This window comes from Xenopus laevis, chromosome 4L (assembly GCF_017654675.1).
Source record: "Xenopus laevis strain J_2021 chromosome 4L, Xenopus_laevis_v10.1, whole genome shotgun sequence".
NCBI lineage: Eukaryota > Metazoa > Chordata > Amphibia > Anura > Pipidae > Xenopus > Xenopus laevis.
In genome coordinates, this window is record NC_054377.1 from 47009025 (window position 1) to 47035658 (window position 26634).

Genomic DNA, 26634 nt, shown 5'->3' on the forward strand with positions numbered 1-26634 from the left:
TAAATACTTTTATACTATATACATTTGGATTGCATGCAAATTTACAAAAGTTCAATTTCATTCTGCATTCTTAGTTCACAGAAGAGTATACAAGGAAGATTCCACAGAGGGAATGGCCCAAGATAATTGTTGTAGCTGATGGCTCTTGTGGAGAATCCAGCTCTCTCCTGGGTGTTTGCTCAGAGTACATTGTGGAGTCCTGTAATGCATATGGCGCCAACGCAGCACTGGAGAGACCAGATCAGAGGCAGGTAATGCAATTATATTTTATTTAAGAAGTTAAATGAATCTGCATTTTATTTATTCAAGAGAGATTTGAATTTCTAATACTGATTTATCGTTCAAAAAGGTGAAGACATAAAAATACCATAATATAGAATCCTCCATTGTATCCCATGTTTTAATAAAATATTTCAGACACATCTTTTGCTCTCCTGAACAAAGTCTGAAAATGAAAGCACATTGGAATAGAGATATTTTTTTGTAATATATACATAATAGTAACATTTTCCTCACATCTAATGACAGGTGCATACCACCCTGGAAATGCCAAGTCCTTCATTCTTCAGCACTACACACCTACCACTTGAGCATCACAGGCACACAGTGACAATCCCCCATTGTCTTTTAGAAGAGTTTTCTCACTGGCTGAGAAGGGGGTAAAAAATAGAAATCACCCTGTTTGCCATTATTCTAAAGGTAATTGTAAGGCGTCCTTGGCGCATCCAAGATGGCGGCGCCCAGAAGAAGCCATGCAGCGTTTTCGCGCAGCGTATTTACGCAGGCGTTTTTGCGCCGTGTATTTACGCTGGCGCATACTTTAGACGCTGGCGTCCAAAAACATGCAAACGCTGGCGCATATTCTGGCGCACGTCCTGTGACGTCATCTAGCGCGTTTTGGCCACCTATTTAAAGTCGCCAGAAGGTTCTCTCAGTGCCCGAGTATAGGTTCTTCTATCCTGAGTTCCTTGGTGCTTACTATTATTGATTCCCTGATCTTTGACCTTGCCTGAAACCTCGACTTTGATATCTTGCTGCCTGGACCGACCTCTGCCTGGAATATTGACCACGTTATCTTGCTGCCTGGACCGACCTGTGCCTGAACTGACGATTCTTCTGCCTAAACCCTTTGTACCACGAACTGTGTTTGCCTAGTTGCTTCCTCCTTGGTCCGCACTCCAAACTGCGCCTTCGGGCCCTGACAGTATACTCGGGCCATGGACCCTTCTGAGGAAGCTTCGGCTCCTCCGGACTTCGGAAGAGCATTCCGTGGACTGGCTATGCGCATGGAATCCTATGAAGCTCAGCAGGTCCTTTTTGGTCAGGCGCTGGAGGCTATCTTAGAAAAATTGTCTATTACTCCTCCAGCTGCCGCAGCTGCTCCTCTTCCAGTGGTCAATGCTTCACCTTCTCATGGTTCAGAGCCTAAGGTTCCAGCTCCTCCACTCTACCATGGTGATCCACAGGCCTGTCGTGGATTTGTAAATCAATGCCAAATCCAGTTCGAGCTTCAGCCTTCACAATATCCTTCCGAGAGGGCTAAAGTGGGGTTCGTAATAACTCGTCTCCAAGGGAAGGCTTTGGAGTGGGCGTCCCCCTTGTGGGAGATGGTGTCGAGCTGTTTCTCCAGTACTTTCGCAAGGTTTTTGATGCACCTGGCCGAGTATCCACTGCTGCTTCCCGCCTGCTGCAGATTCGCCAAGGGAGTCGCAGTGTCAGCGAATATGCCATTGACTTTCGCACTTTAGCAGCAGAGACAAATTGGAATAATGATTCCTACCATGCGGTTTTTTACCAGGGTCTCTCTACTCGCCTAAGGGACGACCTGGTATCCCGGGATCTTCCGGAGCAATTGGAAGACCTCATCACTCTTGCCATCAAAGTTGATACCAGGATGCGCATCTTCTTGAAGGTTCTGCAGTTCCTGTGACCATCTTTACGGACCATAAGAACTTGGAATACATTCAAACCCTTAAACGTCTGAACCCCAGACAGGCTCGTTGGTCCTTGTTCTTTTCTCGTTTTAATTTTGTCATTACTTTCAGACCTGGCTCCAGAAACAAGAAAGCGGATGCCTTATCCAGAAGTTTTTCTCCTGTGGACTCCTCTTTGAAGGACGAAGAACCGATTGTTCCGTCGGCAAAGATCGTGGCTGCTTTGTTTCCTTCTATGGGGTCCCAAATCTTGTCTGCTCAAACCTCTGCACCTGTTGATACTCCTCTAGGTGTGGCCTTTGTTCCCCCGGATCTTCGTCAATCTATTCTTCTTCAATCACACAGTTCCAAGCAAGCTGGCCATCCTGGGATCAAGAAGACTACCGTGTTATTATCCCGTCTTGTTTGGTGGCCATCTCTTCGGAAAGATGTCAAAGAATTTGTGTCTTCTTGTTCCATTTGTGCTGCATCTAAAACCTGCCACACCTCTCCCAAGGGATTACTTTTACCACTACCCATTCCTTCCCAGCCTTGGACACATTTGGCCATGGACTTTATTGTGGACCTCCCTCCCTTCCGTGGTTGTACAGTCATTTGGGTGGTAATTGACAGGTTCAACAAGATGGCTCACTTCATCCCTCTCCGTAAATTACCTTCTGCTTTGGAACTTTCTAATTTTTTCATTCAACACATTTTTCGCCTTCATGGTTTTCCTTTAGAAATCGTGTCTGACAGAGGTTCACAGTTTATTTCCACGTTTTGGAGGTCCTTATGCAAATCACTCAATATTTCGTTAAATTTTTCCTCTGCCTATCATCCTCAGTCCAATGGAGCTTCTGAATGTGTCAATCAAGCTCTTGAACAGTTTCTAAGATGCCATATTTCCTTATGCCAAGATGATTGGGCTGATTTACTTCCTTGGGCCGAATTTGCTCACAACAACTCTCTTCATGCCTCTTCTGACAGATCTCCTTTTTTTGTGTTTATGGGCAACATCCTTTGGCTTTTCCTCAAGATGTCCTCCTTTCCAATGTACCGGCTGCCAACGACCAAGTTTCCCATATGTCCGCCATTTGGAAAGCCACGAAGATCAACCTGGAGAAGAGTTCCTCCAGTCAAAAGTTTCATGCCGATAAGAAGCGTTCACTTCCTCCACAGTATGCTCTTGGTGATAAGGTGTGGCTCTCTACTAAGAACATTCATCTTAAGATTCCATCTGCTAAGATAGGCCCCAGATTCATTGGCCCTTTCCCCATTATTGAACTCATAAACCCTGTGGCCTTTCGTCTTCAGTTAACCCCAGAGATGAAGATTCCAAATGTCTTTCATGTTTCCCTTCTCAAGCCGGCTGCTGTTGGTCATGTTTCTTCTCCGCCAGTTCCTGTATCTGTTGATGGTCATCAGGAGTTTGAAGTGGAAAAAATTTTGGATTCTCGGGTGTCCAGGGGCTCTCTTCAGTATTTGGTGGAATGGAGGGGGTTCTGCCCTGAAGAATGTTCCTGGGTCAAACATTCCGACATTCATGCTCCTCTTCTAATTCAGAGATTCCATAGAAGATTTCCTCTGAAACCCAGCCTTGGTGGTCCGGAGGCCCCCCGTGGAGGAGGGGGTACTGTAAGGTGTCCTCGGCGCATCCAAGATGGTGGCGCCCAGAAGAAGCCATGTGGCCGTCAGACGCCAGCTGGTGTTTTCGCGCAGTGTATTTACGCCGGCGTTTTTGCGCCACGTATTTACGCTGGCGCATACTTTAGACGCTGGCGTCCAAAAACATGCAGACGCTGGTGCATATTCTGGCACACGTCCTGTGACATCATCTAGCGCGTTTTGGCGCGAAAATCCACCTATTTAAAGTCACCAGAAGGTTCTCTCAGTGCCCGAGTATAGGTTCTTATATCCTTTGTTCCTGGGTGCTTACTATTATTGATACCTTGATCTTTGACCTTGCCTGAAACCTCGACTTTGATATCTTGCTGCCTGGACCGACCCCCTGCCTGGAATATCGACCACGTTATCTTGCTGCCTGGACCGACCTTTGCCTGAACTGACGATTCTTCTGCCTAAACCCTTTGTACCACGAACTGTGTTTGCCTAGTTGCTTCCTCCTTGGTCCGCACTCCAAACTGCGCCTTCGGGCCCTGACAGTAATTAGTTTAGTCTGACACACAGCAGCCAAACACAAACTGAATTGAATACTGTAGATTCAATAAGAGTTTGCAGTGTGGATCCATTCTGTTTTATATACAGAGACACTGCTAATGAATACAGCACTCCCTGTGTCTGGCAGCACCGTATTCATAAGGAACAGGTGATGATTTGAGTGTCATTCAGTAGGCAGTAGGGATGGGCGAATTTGACCCGTTTCTTTAGCCAAAAATTTGCCGCCGGCGAAATGTCGCAGACGTCCATTAAAGTCTATGGGAGTAAAAAAAAAAAATTGTTGCGCGGCGAAATTTTTTTTGACACACGTCTTTTTATTTTGTTGCACAACGCCATACAAGTCTATCGGCGGTATTTTTTCAGCAAAACAAGGCGAAAAAATGCGCCCATCCCTAGTAGGCAGCTCTGCACCTTGCACCAGAATTTTATGATGCAGAATGCAGAAAACAAATGGAAGCAACAGTTGGAGAATGAGTAAGTTAGTGTCTTCATGCACTAGCACTCATGTCCATGGTACAGTAATGCCACAGTTGCAATACAGCATCACAAATGAATGTCTGAATGCACTGTTAATAACTTCAAAGGCTATTCTGTGTATGTCTTATGGTATCACGCAACCACCCCATTCTGCCTCTCAATCGACAGCCCATTTACGTGCCCACATACTCCACCAATCATAAACCCCTCCACTGCTCGCATGACACCCCTCCACAACTCACTCCCCTTCAGCTCAAATACTTAATGGGTAAGCATGCATTGAAGAAGTGGTCACCAGAAACCGCTCAAGTTAATATACTGTCCCATAGCCCAGACAATTCTTACAATCCCCTCAACGCTTGTATATGGTCATAGAACTCCCCAGTGACATTTAATAGTTACAGTCTGGGGGGAAAAATATAATCTATATAATACAGGTACACGAAGAATTGAAAGAAATAATATTTCATGACTCATTGAAAGAAACATAAACATTAATTAATAAATAATGCACAACTAATTAAAAAAAATGTATATTAGAAGTATCCTCAGAGTTTCATAACCTGTATAAAAGCACACATTCATTGAATTCATTTGTACCTCTTCTAATATCCATATGTTATACACTTTGTAGTACATTAAACTTAAATGTCATTACAAAATAAACAGAATTATTTATGGACAATGAAGCAGAATTTTTTTCAGGTACAAAAAAGTGTGATTTTTAATTCACATACTTTGCATATGGTTTAGAGCCATATATAAGGTTGCTTGTGTGGACAACCTCATATTTGATGAATGTGTTCCATGCTGTTTCAGTCACTAACTAATGTGCACTGTGAGACTGGTTGAATTGCTAATAATAAACACACCACAGCATGTAATGATGATGTCTATATACCAACAATAAAGCTGCTCTTCTGAATTATCCTTACATTTATACAGAGAAGGAACACAACACACTGGAAGAGGTTGCAAATTAGCTATGTGCCTATAATGAGCATGCTGCGTCCATTTAATACAGCAAATAGTGAATGTCATGTGCCATAACGTATCTGTTACAAGGAAAATAAATGCATCACTGTGGAAAAAATATTCTATATTCAGTGGAAGATAACAGCTGACAGATCCACTACAGGGGAAGTATTAACTCAAGATAACCTATTTAGATGCACAGTGAAGTGCAGGATGAACAGCCAATTCAATTAACTCTGGGCTTGAACAGTGCATGGACACTTTTAATTTTAATTTTGTGTGATGAAGTAGAATTACATTCCAAATTGCCTCAACAATTAAAGAAAAACACTGAATAACAAATATTCTTCTGCATCCAAGTAGATCTTTTTTTCAACAAAGAAGGGAAAAAGTACAAATCCTATTTTTGAACAGTTAGGGGCTGATTTATTGATGTTCATATTTTTTTTTTTTTCATTTCCCCAAATTAAACTTGTTAGTACTAAAAATCATGTATTAGAATAATTAACATAAATAGAAACAACAAAAAATTTATTAAATCTAAAAACCATGAAAAACTCTACAAAACGTCTTCATCTAAAAGATGGTCATGTAGAAGTCGATGGGAGTTGTGCTTTTCCAGTGACAAAATCTTTATTTGCTTTGAGGTTTTCTGTATTTTTTTCTTGTAATTGCACAACATTTTTTGTGATAATGGGCATTTTGAGGTTCTTGTATTGTTATTCAGATTCATTCTGAGTTTTTATCTGTGCTTTTTATATAGTGAATAAAATACCCCCTCTTGTAAAATATAAGGATATTATAAATTACCAAGGAGTTCAATGACCATATAAAAGCACAAGGCCAAAGGCAGAGTGTTTTTATACAGGTCATGGAACTCCAAAGTGACATCTAATATCCTCATATTTTGCCACACGGGGTACTTTATTTATTATAATACACAAGTTTCATTGAGTCATGTGACAGAAATGACAGCACTAAGCTCCTTTTATAACCAATGGCATCACTAAGCACTGTTTAGAAGGATATAATTCATGGCTCATGTGTATTATGTTCTGATATTACCACGTCTTCCCTGAGGAGACATCGTGGAGTACCAGGAAGTAGGGAGCCGAAAGACTGGGTAACCCGAGGTGTAACCAAACACAGTAGTAGGAAGGTCAGAATCTATGATAATGGTGAAAGAATACTTTAATAAACTCAGAATCAGGCCAATGAGTCGAGGCAGACAAACAAAGTCGAGGCACAGGCCAGGAGTCAGAACCAGGGAATCTGAAAGCAGGGCATGGAGGGACATAAGGGTACAGGAACAAGACAGAAACTGGAACAGGACACAAAATCAGAAACAAGGAATCAGAGGGGTCATGAGAGCTTGGAACTTGAACAAGATCAGAAAACACAGGAACCAGAGGCAAGATCATGGCAACAGCTTAATGACCAAGCACTGGGCAAAGGCAGACTTATAAAGGGTTAGGATTGGATAATGAAATACAGACGGGGATAACAAGATGGGCGGAGAGATAAAGTAGAAGACAGGAGTATAACAGGAACAACAAGAATAATAAACAAGATAGCGCTAAGGACCTCCAATGGAATAACATTTAAGTGCAGAGGTTGCTCAACACAGAGTTCAGAGTTTGAAACCCAGCAAGTCCTGACAGATATTTAATCAATAATTAGACATTCATTTTTTTTTAACTGTGAGTTTAGGCGAGGTTGGAAAAACCTTTAAAATGACACTAATTCTTGTAGTCCACAAGCAAAAATAATGGGCCTGGCTCTACTTGTGTTTTTTCCAGTTTCTTTCCTTCTCCAATCCACTGAATAACCGCTATATGTGGCAGTGATCACAACCTAAAAGGAGAGAGCACTAAAATATGTTATGTGCAAATATGTTTTGTGCCTGTATTTGGTGCTTCTGTATAACATAGTATAGCTGCCCTCCAAAACCTCCTTTTTGGTATAGTTCTAGGATTGCATTCTGTCTTCTGCTCACTGCAAATAAAACATAAGAACTATAAGATTTAATCTAAGAATGGATTTTTATCTGCCATGGCGTCTCTTAAACTTATCTCCTGGAATGTCAGGGGTTTAAACTCTAAAATTAAGCGTGGTCTTGTCTTTCAATACCTTAAAAAATATGTCCCGGATGTTGTCATGTTACAAGAAACGCATTTGGTTGGTAGTAGAGTCCTGGCTCTTAAAAAAGCATGGGTCGCCAAGGTATTACATGCCTCATACTCTACTTACTCTCGCGGGGCGGCCATCCTTATAGGTAAATCGGCCAACCTCAGTATTCAGCAAATCTGTACAGACCCACAAGGCAGATATGTACTTATACGATGTCTATGGGACAGCAACGCATACATAATAGCCTGTGTATACCTACCCCCTCCAGCTAATCTAGCCGTTCTGTCTGAAATTTTGGCCAAACTTAGCAACTGGGACCCAGCCCCGCTGATACTAATGGGAGACCTCAACCTAGTTCTGTCCCCTGCTCTAGATAGACATGCTTCAACAGATACAACTGTAAGTCCCCTAGCTGACTGGTGTGCGACTTACAACCTCATAGACCCCTGGAGGCACAAATTCACCAGCCACAAAACATACTCTTGCTACTCTGCTTTTCACAAGGCCGCCTCCAGAATAGACATGGCGCTCATATCCAGACCCCTTTTAGCAGAGGTGGCCGAATCCAAATACCTCCCGGGTGGTATTTCAGACCACGCCCCCTTAATGATTAGCCTATGCTCCCGAGGTGACACTTGCTCCCCACTGTGGAGACTACACCCTAGATGGCTTCAAGTCAAAGAGGTTCGAGATCAAATGATAACTGAACTAGCTCAATTCTGGCCATTGAATGAGGACTCTACATCCTCACCTATTGTCTGGGAGACATCTAAGGCCTTTCTGAGAGGCACCTGTATGTCAGCGATAGCCACTTATAGGAAGAAACTTAACACAAAAACCGTACAGCTAGAAGGGGAAATTGAACTTGCAGAAGGGGAGTTTGCTAGGACCCCCTCACCCCGTAATTTCCAACAGGTATCTCAGGCCCATAGAAACCATCAACTACACTGGATTGATAAAACTAAAAAGAAACTCCTCTACTCAAACCATCTCTTGTTTGAGAAAGGAAACAAGGGGGGGAAGCTATTGGCGTTCCTCTTACGGGAAACCACAGCTCCAGTCCCTATCACGCAGATACGCTCCCCTACAGGGGATCTGTGTGACAACCCTAAGAGCATTAATGACACATTTGCCCAATTCTATCAAACACTCTACCAATCTACACAAAATGAGCACACGTTAGATCCAGGGGAGTACCTTAAAAACGTCCCCCTGGAAAGATTGTCAATACAGGACAGGCAATTTCTGGAAGAACCACTGTCGTTAACTGAAATTAAAGATGCAATATCCCTATTCCCTACTGGGAAAACACCAGGGCTAGATGGCATTCCTATGGAATGGTACAAACTAAATAAGGACTCACTGGCTCCTAGGCTGCTTCATTTGTACCAGACAACTCTGGATATGGGAATTTTACCACCATCTCTTAGAGAAGCCTTAATAGTCCTGATACCCAAAAGGGGGGGGACTCAGCGGATTGTGCTGACTATCGGCCCATCTCACTTCTATCGAATGATGTTAAAATTCTGGCAAAGGTGCTAGCTAACCGACTTACTAAGGTAATATTGTCAGTGGTACATCCTGATCAGTCGGGGTTCATGCCAGGCCGGGCTACTGACATTAACATACGCAGATTATACACTAACCTGGACCTAGCCCGGTTGGGGGGTTATCCTGGGACAGTGGTCTCTCTGGATATCAGGAAGGCATTTGATTCAGTAGAATGGAGATACTTGTGGGAGGTGATGACAGCTATGGGCTTTGGGCCTAAATTTAAACAGTGGGTTCAACTGCTATACACCAGCCCAGTAGCAAGAATTCGAACTAACAAGCTTGTGTCAGGGCCCTTTGCTCTGGAAAGGGGAACGACGCAAGGGTGTCCGCTTTCCCCTTACCTTTTTGTGCTGGCCATAGAACCTCTAGCAACGGTAATCCGAACAAGCCCACAAATCAAGGGTCTGCACTTTGGGGAGGTGGAGGAGCGTATATCCCTCTATGCAGATGATGCATTGGTGTACTTGGCAGACTCAGGGCAATCCATTACGGAACTGCTTAAACTTGTGAATCAATTTGGGGAGGCCTCAGGGCTCCGAGTCAACTGGCAAAAATCCACATACATGGCTCTAAATAAGCCAATACCATCCCCACTCTTACTTAATGTACCTCTAAAACAGGTAGAAGTGTTCAAGTATTTGGGAATTTGGGTCAGTCAGGATCCATACAAATTCAGAGAACTGAATATAGACCCAACTATACGGCAGTTATGCATCAACTTCACGCATTGGGCAGGCCTCCCACTCAATTTATTGGGTCGTATTAATCTTATAAAAATGGTTGTATTGCCCAAATTACTATATCTATTTCATAATTCCCCAATCCCTCTTCCAGCTCATATGTTTGCCAAGCTAGATTCGATGGCTCGCTCCTTCATATGGGCCAATAAACAACCACGCATAAGCCTCAAGACATTAACTGCCCCCAAAAACAAAGGTGGATTATCAATGCCACACTTTTTCCTGTATTGCTTAGCCACACAGCTGGTTTATGTAGCGTGGTGGTTTTCCTCCCCGGCCGACAATGCAGCCTTTTTCATATCAGCGGAGGCAGCTGGATCAATTGAATCTCTTGCTAACGTTCCCCTACGGGGGTCCACTCAAAGGGGGTGCCCCCCTTCTACTATAAGTATGTTGCCGAAGATATGGGAAACGGCCCTCAAGTATGATACAGAGGCACGAAACCTTGTTTCTCCCTTCACACCTATATGGTGTAACCCCCGCATGAGTCATTTTATGTCCATTCCGGACCCAGCACTGTGGGCAAAGTACAAAATTAAATATGTGGGACAACTGTACCAAAACCAAAACTTTAAATCTTACGAAACTTTAGCAACGGAATTTAATCTTCCTAGAAATATGTGGTTCAGATACCTACAGCTCAGACATGCAGCAAATAGCCAGTTCCCTGCTCCTCCCAGGGTATCCCTCTCAACACTTGAGGAAGGGCTCAGGGCACCTGTCAAGAAAGGGCTAACCTCCCGGATCTATTCTATTCTCAACAAGCAAAGGGGAAATCCCTTTGCACATAGCTACACTAAGTGGGTAACTGATATGCCGCAGTTAGACCTAGAAGACTGGGACGACATCACCCACTCATACTTGCCTTCCGTTATTAGTAGTAATGATACACTGATACAGTACCGCACAATACACAGAACTTACCTCACACCGGCGAGGTTGCACTCAATGGGCCTTATGCCAAATAACCTTTGTTTCAAATGTGGAGCCAGTCCGGGCACATTTATACACGCCTTCTGGACCTGTCCGATAATTGATACATTTTGGGCAACGTTCATTGAACAAACTCTAGACCTGCCTAAGGTGCGCTCACCAGAGGCTTGTCTCCTGGGTCTGGTGGAACACATAGAGCCAGACAAGCACAGGCGCTCCCTGTTGAGACTTCTGTACTTCTATGCTAGGAAATCCATTATTTTGGCATGGAAGCTACCTAACCCGCCTACCTTGAAAGGTTGGAAATCTTTGATAAATGAGGCCCTCCCACTCTATAAGCTGACCTATTTGGGTCGAGGCTGTCCAGACAAATTTGACAAAATCTGGGGCCCGTGGGCAGACACTATGGACTCTGCTACAGCACAAAGCAACAGGTAAATTAGCACTCAGGACAGGTATGGCTGAATACACTGGGTAAACTACACGGCCTCTCCCTCCCCCCCCCTATTTGTTGTGTGTTTGTTATAAGTTAAAAGGGTAAAAAAAACGGTTTGTTCATTCATTCACTCTGCCTTGTTGGAATAATGCAAAACTATGGTTCGGTCTCCAGTGTGGAGAAGGAATGTTGTATTGCGCCCATCGGCAAATACCTTGTTGTACAAACAAATAAATAAAACCTTTTAAAAAAAGAATGGATTTTTATACTGTTTTTCTCTTCTTCACTTTTTACTTTTTTTTTTAATCAAAGCTATATCTGTCTTAAATACATGACAAATCCATTCATAATCCATTTACCCCTATGATCAGGGTCGGACTGGGGGGCCCAGGCCCACCAGAGCTGCTGCCTCAGACCCCCTCTCTGGCCCTCAGCTGCATGTGTGAACATGCGTGCAAGCGCATGCACGCACACTGTGTTTTTGCCACAACCTCTTGGTCACAGCAGGAAAAACATCAGAGGTGCAGGATGCGGATCTGTGCTGACGGGGCCCCACTAGAGCCGGGGGCCCATCAGGTTTTTTCCCAGTGTCCCATCGGGCCAGTCCGACCCTGCCTATGATTTATAAATAAATAAACAGATCAGCAGATCCCTAATTAAACTGTTTTTTCATTAATCTTATTTTTGTTCACATGTACAGTAATAACATTTTGTATTCACCAAAGTAGATTAGCAAGTATATTTGCCCTAGAAATTAACCATATGAGCAGAGAATTAGAAGCATTAGTATAAAGTGATAACTATACTTGCTCTAAATGTGCTATTTATAAGGCCATCCTTTGGAGTTTGGAGTTGTTTGCAGCCTTTCTGACATTCAAGTTTTTTCCAGAGAAAAAAAAAATCAAGTTTTTTAAATTCAATTCGAGTTTGAAATGGTCAAATTTTGAGTTCTTATAGGATTTTTTAAAAACTTACATGAATTCGAAATTCGACCTTTGATAAATGTGGCTCCCCAACTTGATTGCTTAATAAATCGGAAAAAACTCAAATGCAGTCCAACTACACTCTATTCCTCTTTTAAAAACTCCCGTTGACTTCTAAATGAACTTTCCAGCTTTAAAGGAAATGCCATATTTTATATATTGAACCTACTGAAACAACGTTCAGCATTTCTATAGTAGAAATTATCCAAGTCACAGGAGCTTCACATCTTGGATTTTGTTAGGAGTGTCTGTGACACACACTTGCTCAGTGTGGTCTGGGCAGCTTTAAGCTAAGCTTAGGGGTTGTCACAAATCATCAAGCACAAAATGATGTTCATTTCTCATATAAGATGATGCTACAGAGGTGATTATTCAATTCTGATGCAATTTTTTCTTGCTTCTGAGCTGACATGTACCAATGAAAATATTTATTTACTAATCAGATGTAATATATCTAACAAGATGGTGCTTCAGTAGAAAATAATTGTGATATTGACGTGGCAATTCAAATTGTATACATTTACAGCCAGGCATTAGTTATTATACTGGTCAAACTGACTGGCCAAATCACACACGGCCACCTTAAAGGAGACCTATTGCTGTTATAGAACAATTCCTCTTTTCCACCAATAGGTTTTCTTTTTAAGTATATTAGTGTACTTCCAAAACTCCAAATCTAACTGTAAAATACTCAATCATAGCTTTGGTCAGCCATACGCTGCAAATTGTTGATCCATGCTTAAATCAGCCAGTTACACCAGGAGAAATCTGTCAGTCACTCACAGCATGAATGTTCTGGTTGCAGTTAGAAAAATGTTGAGGAACTAGTAAATAAATCATTAAAAATATAAATGTCTGTAAATAATAAAAACTAAAAAACAAATAATTGTCTAAGAGATCTATTAACAGTTTAGTGAATTTTTATCATTGCAATGGTTCCCCTTTATGCAAATATTATGTGGAAAAACATTTGGGTAATTTTACTTTTTTTTTTTTACTATTATTGGCCCTTCATAGTTCAGACTATTTTATAGTCTGTTTTTATATTTCCATTTCAATGGAAATATCTCCTGACCATGGAAAGAAATAATTTGTATATATTGAATCATATTCACTCTTTTTTGTTTGTTTAAAATATCATACATTCCAGGTACCAACTCCAGAGATAAGGGCACACAATTTATACTTTGACCTTTCTGCTTATGGGATCGATGTCAATAATGCTGGAAAAGAAACCACCAGTCACCAGTTAGGGATGAAGCCTGGCTTTCACTTGAAAATATATGGAACATTCCGGAATCGATACATGGCTCTGGCATGCCCATCTTCAGATGCCAAAATTGTACGATTTCTACGATACACACCAAATTCCTCAGTAAGTACTGTAGTGTCTTGGATAATGGTCAGTAGCTGGTGTTAGTACATAAATTGTTTTACTGTTACAATGTACATGGATGCTGAGTAGCCTATATTAATTATTTTTCAACAGACAGGATTTGCATATGAAGTCTCCAGTTATATTTGGAAATTTTCCCAACCACCATGTTTATTGTTTGGAAGATTGTGCGCCTGTGCCTTTATATCCACTGCATACATAGTGTTGCTTCAGCTAATTCCTGTTCAGTAGACTGCCAATATTTTTTTCTTTTGGACTTAATTGTCAATATCTCAAGGTGACCTGGTTTGACTTCCCACTTATCACCCAGAAAGATATTTGATCACTGTGTATCTTAAACCTCCAACAAACACTTTAATGATGCTTTTCCTAGTCTTGAATAACTTGATCCTATCTTAGTCATTTGAGTTTTCCTGCATGTTGCATTATTATTATAAGGTCTAAATTGGCCTCAAAGGCAATTGTTGGGGACAGTAAATTTTGCTGCATATTTCACTTTTTTAAGAGTGAATTAAAGGAATTTTCATAATTCTAATCGCAGTCATATAAGGGTAAACAGTTGTTCTGTTTCATGAAATAAGGTGCACTTAAAACAAAAATAGATGCCTCTGAAAGTAGGTAATATACGTGATCTCAAACCGAGATCTGAATTTGTTGTGCATGAATGTCAATTTCTCTTGCATTGCTATTGCTTGCTTTGTTTATTTGACTCATCTCCCCATACTAATAATACCATTAAACAAAAAGCCACAATATAATCCTTGCAAGCCTGCACATAAATCAGAATAATCTAAACCAAACAAACACTTACAGCGTGAGATAAAGTTGTGGAAAGAAACAGACAACATTGTGTAACAGCTTTAATGCTTCTAAACTATGTCCGGGGAAATGCAAAATATATATATAATATCCTTATATGTTACAACAGGGGGTACTTTATTCACTACATAATGTATTGAAAAATATTGAGAATAACAATAGAATAGAATAATAGAAGTCATCTTTAAATCACCCAGGGACGTGTACCTTTATATGATCATATGACTACTTGGTGACTTCCAGTGTCCTTATAATGAAAGGTTATTGATCCTTGCATTTAGTTGTTTGTTGGAAAACCAAGTAATGGAAAAAGACCACAATACTGAATAAGTATTCACATTCATGAAATTCTTGTGGAAGACATTTAGGAAGTTTTTGTTTAAACAACTTGTTATAAAAAACAGAGTGGGAGGACAACTATCAGTAAAAAGTTGCTAAAAATAAATCCAACTTAGGTTTCACGTAGTCAGTAATAAAACTAATACATGCTATGTAAAATGAAGACTTGCATTTATGAGAGAGCAGGTCAAGGGGCATTGTGTAAATGCAAGATATCTTTGTAGGTCCCAATGTTTCCAAAACAGTTCATTTAACAAGCACCCAGCTCTGCTTCCTGTCAAGAACATTAAATACATACAGAGACTGGACTATATTAAGGATAGGAGCTGCATAAAAAAATAATAAATATAATGGAACTATAATACAATTATAGTTTTAATTGGCTGCCTTATCTAAAAACTGGAAAGAGGGAGAAGAATAAAGAAAATAATTTAAAAAAATGTTAGAATTTGCTAAGAATAGGAGACTCTTCAACATAATAAAAGAGAACTTAAATGCAAATTACCCCTTTAATAAAAAAATTTAAAAAAAACTGTAGTGGTATAGCTGATCCAGAGAGGAAGGGCAGAGGCATGGAAAATAGGAGATTTGTGCCATGCAGAGAAAAATGGGTACCGGCACTCAAGGATCAACAATGTTTCAGGGGCATTTACCCTTTTGTCACCTGACAAATGGGTGAAATGCCCCAAAATGCTGTTTAACTTAATGTTGTTAGGGGGACGTCCCCTATTTGCATTGCCTTTGAGTGCCGGTACCCATTTTTCTCTGCATGGCACAAATCCCCTAATCCCCTAGTATGGTAGAAAATCTGTCTTCCTAGGGATCTGTGCACCAGGCAGAAGCATTGTTTGAGAGGCCCGGTTGGACTCGTGGACCATTTGTTACAGTATGGGATTTGTGCTATGTATGGTAGGAAGACAAAGTAAAGGAAGAGGCCAGTTTGGAATCTGCATGAAGCTGTTGTAATATAGATTTCTGTTCTTCTCTCTGAATATTTCTAGCATGTCAGTCTGGATTGTGTCCTGAACAGAGATGTATTAATTAGTGGAACACTAATCTGATGCCATGTTTGTTCCTGACATTTGACCCAATTAAAATTAGATTAAAAATTAGATTGTAAAACTGCTGAAAAGGCCTTTATGCTGCTGTGTATGCACACAGCAGCACAGGGCGGAATTATAATAATGTCACAAATGACAAAATATTCATGCAGCAGACATGTCTGTCCCTTATTCTTAGAATAAGCAAAAAAGGATTCTAATAACAAAGGGTTTTTAGCTACAAGATTACGAAGCAAATGAGATTTTAGAATATGCTAAATCATAAAAGTAAAGTTTAAAATGCATCCTTACACTTCTTGAGAAGTGATGGGTGCATTTTAAACACTTCCCTTATGAATACAGAATCCCTCTCAAGCACCAAGTATAGCTTTACAGATTGTTGCCTAGAAACTAAACAGAGGGAAGAAATTTCCTCTTGGAGATCTCAGGGAGGGGTAGTGGATGCATTACTGAAGCCCCAAGTCATTTGTTTTCCCTGCTCACCATATAGCAAATTGTAACAGTCCTGTGAATTATTTATATATAGTTTATAGTCTATGTTGTAACTGGGGCATTTTCCATTGTCCAGTACCCCTTACCAAACAATTGTGTTTGATTGCATTATTCTAACCACACTGTACTAGTTAAGTTATTGTTGATGGTTTACTGAACCAAGGCAACCTTTTCCTCATTACTATAGCAGTCCTTGGTGTACTTGTGCAATAGGATGATATTATGTCACATACAATGACAGCATCTTCTCTTAATAATCACCTCAACATTTAAAAGAAAATATTAAAGGTTATTAATGAACTAGCCACTAAGGCTAATTTCTAAAGATATAGAAATTAAGGAAAGAAATGGGAGAGGAAACATGTGCCATGCTTAGTGTGCTAAAAGATGCACACACACAATAAATGTGTAATATGCAAATCCAATTTGGTAAAACTGTGAGAGAATAAGAAATTTTGTTACTGTGAGTGATAAGCCATAGCTGGGTTGGTGGGATTTGAGGTGGGTTCAGTGCAGGCTGGTGGTAGAATGACAGTTAATTACTGATTGACCAGCAAAAACATTGCTGTTAAAGGGATACTGTCATGGGAAAAAAAACATTTTTTTCAAAATGAATCAATTAATAGTGCTGCTCCAGCAGAAATCTGCACTGAAATCCATTTCTCAAAAGAGCAAACATATTTTTTTTATATTCAATTTTGAAATCTGACATGGGGCTAGGCATATTGTCAGTTTCCCAGCTGCCCCAAGTCATGTGACTTGTGCTCTGATAAACTTCAATCACTCTTTACTGCTGTACTGCAAGTTGGAGTGATATCACCCCCTGCCTTCCCCCTCCCCCCAGCAGCCAAACAAAAGAACAACGGGAAGGTAACCAGATAACAGCTCCCTAACACAAGATAACAGCTGCCTGGTAGATCTAAGAACAACACTCAATAGTAAAAACGCATGTCCCACTGAGACTCCTTCAATTACATTGAGAAGGAAAAATAGCAGCCTGCCACAAAGCAGTTCTCTCCTAAAGTGCAGGCGCAAGTCACAAGACCAGGGGCAGCTGGAAAATTGACAAAATGTCTAGCACCATGTCAGATTTCAAAATTGAATATAAAAAAATCTGTTTGCTCTTTTGAGAAATGGATTTCAGTGCAGAATTCTGCTGGAGTAGCACTATTAACTGATGCGTTTTGAAAAAAAAACATGTTTTCCCATGACAGGATCCCTTTAAATTTATAATACTGACCTCAGCTGGCTGGTATTTTCTTGGCTAGAGAAAATAACCTTTGTCAAGTCCTCTCTGGATTTATTATTTGTAAATCTGGATAGGCAGTTTAAACCCCGACAGCCCTTTCAAAAACCAGACTGTCTGGGTGAAAACTGGACAGGTGGCAACCCTACTACTGTAGTGCATTTTGTTAAGGATGTTTTGTCATGAACCAGACTTCTAAATACTAAATCACTAAATCAATTCTAAACCATACTAGTAGGACTTGCAGTTCTTAACTATAACATGATTATTGTTTGATGTCAGACATGAATGGTATGTATGGCATGGCAGGAAGTAGAAATCCTCCAAAACTGGCAGTCAGTAAACACTGGTCAGTTCCATTTTATACCTACAAAACAATTACTTTTTCCCTCAGTGTGGAGATAAATGCAAAGAAAGTAGTTTGTTTTCCAGAAGATATTCATTCATTGAAGTACAGTACACTATGGTAACAATCCCAAGGTAAATGTAAGCCATGCTGTGTTTAAAGGTCATTTTCTGCTTCTTGTTAGTGTAATTAATGTCCTCAGCATCGTTACTGCACTTACGAATAGTGGTGAGTCATCAGCTTGAATTACGTCTATTCAGTCACTAACCTGCTTGTTCATTTGGTTACCAGGTTACCTTGGAAAGGAACAGCATTGATTCTATTTTAACACATTTTCTTTCAGGGTATATTAACAAGTATAATACAGGATATTGTAGGTCTGTGCAACTTTATCAGTTACAAATTGATCATCTGATATACTACATGGTTGTGATCAAAGATTACATTTTAATTAATTCTGAACAGACATTTGTTGAAGTACATAAAATGATTAGAAGTCGTTGTGCTGTGTACTGACATAAATCCATCCATCTCCATGAATTGCACTGTGCATGGGTCTTAAAGGACATGTAGAGTCTTAACTTAGTAGGGAATGCATTATACCGATGGGACAGAGGATTGTGTTTTCGCTGTGACAACACATATGACACTAGCCTAGTGTATAGAACTGATTTGTTACTGTGACTTTCTGCTCTGAATTACTTAAAAAATACCAATGATTGAAAATGAGCCCTTATGTCTCAGAACATACTGTAGTTTAATCTATCATATCATGGCCATATTAGGGCATAATCCTCCTGTACTGGACTGAAGCTTCTTTTCATCATTATTTATCAACTGTTTTGGTTCTGCCATCATTTTTCTCCATAAACTGGTCTTTGGTTTTTGATTAAATTAATCCCATTTCCAAATAACAGAAGACCAATTTAAACAATTGACCTTTCTAATAATCCCAGTTAGAAAGTAAAACAAATGCAGAAGCAGAAAAAACAGCTGGAGACAGAGCAAAAATTAAACAATATCCACATGCTGTCCAAACACATGCCATTTTTCAGAGATGGATGTTTCCAAGCGCTTCTAAGCAAAAATATTTCCTGGAAGCCTCCTTAAAGGAACAGTAACACCAAAAAATGAAAGTGTCCTAATGGAAATATAATGTACTATTGTGCTGCACTGGTAAACTTGTGTGTTTGCTTCAGAAACTCAACTATAGTTTATATAAACAAGCTGCTGTGTAGCCATGGGAGCAGCCATTCAAGTGCAGCATACACATTAGATAACAGATAAGCACTGAAGAATCTCATTGTATGTTACAGAGCTTATGTGTTATCTGCTATGTATCGTGTGCCTTTTCTCCTTTTTCCAGCTTGAATGGCTGTCCCCATGGCTACACAGCAGCTTGTTTATATAAACTATAGTTGTGTTTTTGAAGCAAACACACCAGTTTTACCAGTGCAGCACAACTGTACATTATATTTTCATTACTTTAGGACACTTTCATTTTTTGGTGTTACTGTTCCTCTAACCCTCTTTTATAGAGCCCAAATATGCTCATGATCTTCCTGTGTCTACAGGGACATCTGTAAATGGATATATACAAAGAGTCTGTGGGACATTGCTGACTTTCCACTTTACCTCCAAAAAATTCATCATCATGGCACCCACCCCTTGAATTCCTGTGCAATTGCCTGATTTTTACTTTTAAGTGCATATATTAATTACAAAAGAAAAGCTAGCAGGTAACACACTTAGGGACACGTTTATTTATGTGTGAATTTTCACTTTGGAAGTCTCTGCCATACACTTTCATAAATTACATCTCGTCAAACGAACATTGGCGTACTTTCATCAGCAATGATTTGTTGGCTCGAAAATTTCATAACACATTTTCTCTAGCATTACTTCTTTCCTAGCGAAACATCATTAACCTATGCTTATGTCAATTTAAATTCAGTGGGTTTATAAAGGTCATGTATATTTATTAGTGATGTGGCCACTTTTTAGGAAAAATACCCAAGGAAGCAAAATAAAGAAAAAAGAGATCCTCTATTGTCCTAGGCAATGAGCCCACCTTAAAACAAATGCGGCATGAACTTCAAATGTTAAAAAATAGTGTTAATAAGATATGTTTAACAATTACAACTTGTAAACACTTTAAATATGGCAAAACACCAGCATTTTGTCTTTTTTATGACTTTTTTGGAATACAGGATATGATTTCACTGACATAATAATGTCGAGGCTGTAGCTTCATTGTATTATTTCGCAAGTCAGAACCTGGCAAAATAGATTTTGGTGAAAAGGATAACAAATTAAAATTTTCATATTTTGATAAATAAGCGCCTGGAGAAAGCAGTGAAAATTCTCCAGAGTCAGGTTAATTCACTAACAAAGTGTGTTGCTCGTCTTTTAATAAATAAAAAATGCTATTCAATCTTTAATAAGTGTGCCCCTTAGAGAGAATGGTGGCTTATCTTGCGAAATTTTGATGTTACAATCATTAAGACCAATTAAAGTGGGATATTCTAAAAAAGATATTGTGAATAATAGATTTAACCTCCCCTTAAAGGAGAAGGATAGTCCTTTTTATGGGTGTGCCAAAAGTTAGGCACCCCCAAGTGATACCATTTACTTACCTTACACCCTGGGCTCCTATCAGGAGAAAACTGCATCGGCTGGGATTCTTCCAGTGAGCACCATGGAGCGATCATTTTCCTGCTTCTACTCCAGCAGAATTCTGCACTGAAATCCATTTCTCAAAAGAGCAAACAGATTTTTTTATATTCAATTTTGAAATCTGACATGGGGCTAGACATTTTGTCAATTTCCCAGCTGCCACTGGTCATGTGTATTTCAGTGCAGAATTCTGCTGGAGCAGCACTATTAACTGATTCATTTTGAAAAAAAAATTTTTTTTCCCATGACAGTATTCATTTAAGTCTACTAGAAAATAATGCAAACATTAATGGGCTAGTTTTGCTTCCAATAAGGATTCATTATATTTTAGTTCAAGTACAAGATACTGTTTTATTATTACAGCGAAAAAGGAAATCATTTTTTTAAATTTGGATTATTTGAATATTTGGAGTGTATGGGAGACGGCCATTCTGAGCTTTCTGGATAAAGGATTTCTGGATAACGTATCCTATACCTGTACTGTATTTACTTTTATTGTTATAGCATGTATACAGCTGTACACCACATTGCTAAAAGTATCTGGCTGCACAGTTTAAAATGACACTTCCTCAGTTTGAAGAACACTCACTGCTAAGTTCCAAATCGTCTCTCGAAGCAACGTCAAACAAGATCTATTGATTGGGAGTGTGGGGCTTTTAAGGGTGAGTAGCCACCCACAAGTCTAACATCACTATGCTCAATGCCTGTTGTTGGTTGGAAGGGTGTAAAGGTCACTGTCATTGGACTCTGGAGCAGTGGAAATACATCCACTGGAGTGATAAATGGCATTTCACCAATTAGACAAAGCTATAACAGTCTATTTGTATCTGTTCCAGGCAGTATAAAATGCAAATTGCTTCTTGACAGTTGTTTCCTGCTTTCAGATCATGAAGAACATATTTCATGAGTCTTTTAATGCCTACAAAACCGACATAGAGCCAAGAGTGAGTGACTTAACCCTTCCGCACCTGCAGTGCAGCAGAAGACTGGTTGAGATACTGCTGTCCCATAGAAGGGTAACTGCTGCTTTTATTGAAGGAGAAAATATAGCAGTTACTTTAGAAGGGGAAGCTGCTCGTGTTCTCAACTTTGATACAGGTCAGTCACAGTTCATACAGTATTGGTTTTTAATATGATGGTTTATTTTAAATGAATTATACCCAATATCTGTAATGTGTTTGTCTTCTGTTGCTCAGAGGATTGCAGTAAAACCTAAGCAAGCAAGTATTTAACAGAAGGGAATTTATTCCATTATTGCCCTTAATTTTGTTTATGACCTTTAAATTCCTGCTGGTAGAGTTGATGCCAGATTCATGTGTTCTTTGTATTTGTATCGCTGTTTAATTAAATCCTGTAATAAAACTGCATGTAAGATGCTCGAGCTCCCTCTTCTGGCTATATGAGCTACAGTCTTTTTAACTCCCTTTTAAATAAGGAGTTATTTACATTCATATCAAGCTATAAAACATCTCTTGTATTAGTTAGTTGTGGATTTTTTTTAAGTCTGAATTGAAGCCACCATTCACTGCTTGTGAAAGGCTGTTTTTGGCCTGTAAATACACATTTGAGTGTGTCATGTGCTGTAATGCATTATACAAATTACACAATGCAAGCGTTTGGTGGATTAGGGGGATGCTTGGGCATTTCTCTGCTAACTGAAGAAATGGATGTACTGTAAGACTTTTTGGGAAAATGCAGTATTGAATTGTAAATGTAAATATAAAATGCCTGATTGATTGTTAACTGACTGACTTAACAGCAGCCCTTTTTTATAGTTTTGTTGTGGTCACCATGCTAAAAAATGCTACATTCAAATTGTGTGTGGGTCAAGACTTTTGTTTTGCAGGCAAGACCTTAAAAACTATTTCAGGAGTCTCCTTCCATGTTGTGCTATTGTGACAACAACCCTGGCTCTGTCACCCCCATTATTTGCTAGCCTACACCTAGAACCCACCTACAAAAGAGGGTTCAGGGGATAAAGTTGTGTCCTGACCAGGTGTCCCTTCATAGTCAATGGTCTACTTTATAAAGTTAAACCAGTGATCAGAGAGAAATCACCAAATAAAGATGCCTCTAAGTTTGCCCTGGTGTAGTAACTGGGGCAAAGTTGTCTGCTTTATACAGGGGACATGTAAATACCTGCTTGTACAGTATCTGGGCAAACATATTAGGGGACATATATAGTTCCCTGATGCACAATTGCTAAAGCACTAAGGTGCCTCCACCCACCCCTGCCTACCACAGTCATAAATCTATTCAAGGGGGCTAGCCGCAGGACTAAATGCTCCAAAGCTGCAAAGTGCAAAGGCCTGTGGTTATTTGTATAAAGCAGAATGCAGTTTGTAGCCCTTTTTTGCATTTTGCATTTTGCACCTTGTATTCTGTTAGGTAAATTACCCCTACTGTCTTTTATCATATAACCCAAGTGTTTTATGATTTAGAGAACCCCTCTATTTTTTGAGGCACATACTGTAACTGAGTATGAGAGTATACATACTGTAAATGCATTATGGACTTTGTAGGCATATTTGCATGTTTATTAAAAGCTGAAAACAGAGTTTACCACTGCTCTTCAGACTGTCCCAAATATCCAGTGCAGTGAGCTATGGTAAATTCAGTTTTCACTTATTGGAAATGCCACAGTTTGCTAATTCTACTGTTTATGCTTTACAGTTGAGTTTGGGAATGTACAGTGTTTTCTAATTTACATTGAAGAAATATCAGTGCTTAGAATTATTTTTAAATATTTCCTCTCTCCTTCGACGTGGATGTACTGTGCATACAATAAGTAACAGGGAAATAAAAAGACAGTGCCCCCTTATAGAAACCATTTATCTCATCGAATATTCTATTATCTTGCAGGCTGTGGAGTTAACCTTGGGCTTCGGGGTCTCGAATCATCGGAGGAGTTCATTTACAAAGTTGCTACAGCCGTGGACCAGAATGATATATTTGATGCACTAGCAGCTAAAATTAAGCATTCAAAACAAGTTGTACAAGACTTTAGATTCCATGGTCTTTCAGCCACAGTGTTTGAATGAGCATTTTGGACATCCTAATAATATAATGATAACTCCATAAAAGCAAGAATTTCAGTATCAATAAGACAAGATCAATAAGAGATCTTTCCAGGAATTGACTAGATAGGGGATCTTGTTTATCTCAATCCTGAGAGTATTTAAGTCACAAAACTGTTGATGCAAGCCTAGAATAAGTGCAATGGGTACTTACAAAAGGTAAAAGGTAAGATAGTTCTACAGTTACAAATGTATCCTTTCACACAAACCACAGTCCAACCCCAGTGAACATGGAAATGCTAATTCAAGTAAATGTTCAAGTAATCACCATATAGTTTTTCTACCTCAAAACTGTATTAACATATATTGGGTTTATTTTCCCCCCATACCATATATATTAAAGTGATTGGCACGCAAATAAGTCTATGGAACCCTTGCATAGGCTGGATTCCATAAAAATCTATTATGGCTCACATGCCTCCCGGATTCACAGGTGTACTTGGATGTCAGCTCTTTCATATGTTGTCTATAAATCCTTGAAATAAAGCTTCTTCAGGTTTTCCACTGTCTACTTAGCTACCTTATTTCTCGCATTCCTGAATACCACAATAAAATCCTTGAATCACAATCTTTATCACACATATGTGTTAATACATTCTTAAGATACCATAAACTATTCACATAGACATGTTAGGAAATTATTCCATCACTCACACTTGTTAACAGTTTTACGGCTATGATGTGCCTGTGAAGAACAGAAGGTTATGTAGAGCAAAACTGAAACTTGTAACTGCCTTTTATACCTTTCATAAGCTCAGACGATACACATTCATGGCATATATCATATGGAACTCGGTCTACTGCCAAATGTACTGCTAAAAACAACTGCATTTAAACCCAAAAAGTATACAACACAGGTTTTGGTGTATTGGCTTTTCATAGTTTTCGGCAGCTGGTCGATGTGGGTTATCTGTTATCTAATGTGTTAGCGCTGGGACAATAGTGTCTATGGCAGATGGTCAACACCACAGTGTGAGTTAGACCGATCGCTGACGATTTCTTTCTGTGTTTCGTGTACAGGTTTTAGTGGGTAGGCAGGTGTGCTGTGCCAATGAGGCAAAAAGCCACTCCTCGTAACTTTAAGAGCTGAATTTCCATTTTTTAAACTGGAAATTCAGCTGCTCTAGTGCAATAGAGTGCAATTGTGCTCTCTGCACTAGTGTGGTGGACCCCCCTGAACTCCTTGAAAGGTGAGCTCAGGGAATGTATGGGCGGCAGCAGGAGGGTGAGAATCGTAGAGATTTTTTCTTCAGTGGAAATATGCAAGCAGAGAAAACAGCAGTAGCTTTGAAACCTGTGCATTCTGCATCAGAATTTAATGATCAGCCCTAAACTTCAACTTCTATGACATTGATTCTCATTTTTTGCTTGATGATTTGCAAAGACTCCTAAGCTTATCTTCTCAACAGCTGCACAGAGCCCACTGGTCATGTTCATTGTCACTGACACGCCTAACAAAATCCAAGATTTATGTGAATTCTCCCCGAAAACTCTTTCCTCCGAATGCTCCGAAAACATTGTGAAATTGTCCGAAACCTCCGACACAACCAAAAATCAATGGGATGGTTCCATTTGACTTTTATGCAACCTCGACAGGTTTGAGATGCCGTGGTTTTATATTCGGGCTTTTTAGCCCTCAAGGTTTAATAAATTCCGAAAAATGTGTGATTTTTTTTTAAGTCTATTATAACACAAAAAAATCACAAATTTTTCGTATTTCAGGGAATTTCGGTCATTCGGAGCTTAGTAAATAACCCCCTTAGTGTTTTTTTGGGCTTGCTAAGATTGAAATAGAAGCAGACTTTTCCCTTATCAAAGAAGTGTTTTTGTCCATGTATTTTTTTTAATAGATTCTGGCCATCTGTACATTATTGTTCAGTCATCATCATTGAATTGAAAGAAATATTACAAGGCGGATTATATTAGTAAGAAGAGTCACACGTTAGATCAGGAGGAACATAGTTGAGATAACTTCAAAGTCTGTAAAAGTTTGTTTGTGTCCTATACAAAGGGAAATCCGATTCAGGCTTACATCTTACTCTTGTCTGGGTATTGGCAAGAATTGTATCCAGATTCTCTCAGTATTGTAAATGGTACCAATTTATAACATTGCTTAGTTCAGCAATTATTACTTTCTAGCTTGGAACATGGCCTTGCAATGGCTATTGCTAAAATGAAATATACGCTTCATAATACTGAAATAAGACATTTTTAAAATGACCCTTCACTATCCCCCTTCCAATATCTATCTCTCTTCTTCATTTCTTCTTGCAGGAGTCATTAATGATTAACAGTTAGGTCAAATTAAGCCTTTGGAGGCTCCTTTTGCCTAGAAGATGTATTAGAGCTCGCTCTTTAAAATCACCAGAAATTTAGTCTCTCTACTACATGCAGGATTTGTGCCAAACTCAGGTATTTTGTTTGTGCTGGAATCAGTTATTTGAGTTAGCTCATCTGCTAGGAATGGGAGCCCCCCCCCCCTAAAAAAAAAGATACATTAGATCTGTGAATCAAAATCAGACACCTGCATGAAAAGAGAGAATACAGTGAAACAGATGTAGAGACAGAGAGAGAGATAGTGAAGATTAATTTCAGAGAATTATTGTAATTAACAGAACAGAATTATTAACTGATTATATTATTATCTGGAAAATCCATTATCAGAAAGCTCCAAAGTACAGGAAGGCCATCTCCCATAGACTCTTTCAAACAAATAATTTTGATTTTAAATTATTTTTCTCCTTTAATAATAAAACAGTACCTTGTACTTGATACCAGATTTTTTGAATTATCATTTAGTTAACTTAATGTATGTTGTTCATACGTTGCAGAAGGATCACATATCCAGAAAACCCCAGGCATT

The 26634-nt window shown here is 39.5% G+C and overlaps 1 protein-coding gene across 1 annotated transcript in view; it reads left to right on the forward strand.

Annotated features, from left to right (window-relative positions):
- Nucleotides 1-24272, forward strand: part of LOC108713504 — a 36948-nt gene extending 12676 nt beyond the window's left edge. Inside the window, exons 2-5 of the mRNA XM_018257070.2 lie at nt 75-251; nt 13470-13694; nt 21579-21792; nt 23557-24272. Of these exons, the coding sequence (XP_018112559.2) occupies nt 75-251; nt 13470-13694; nt 21579-21792; nt 23557-23735 (795 nt within the window). The 3' untranslated portion in view covers nt 23736-24272. The remainder of the gene's footprint in view (nt 1-74; nt 252-13469; nt 13695-21578; nt 21793-23556) is intronic.
- The last annotated feature ends 2362 nt before the right edge of the window (nt 24273-26634 follow it).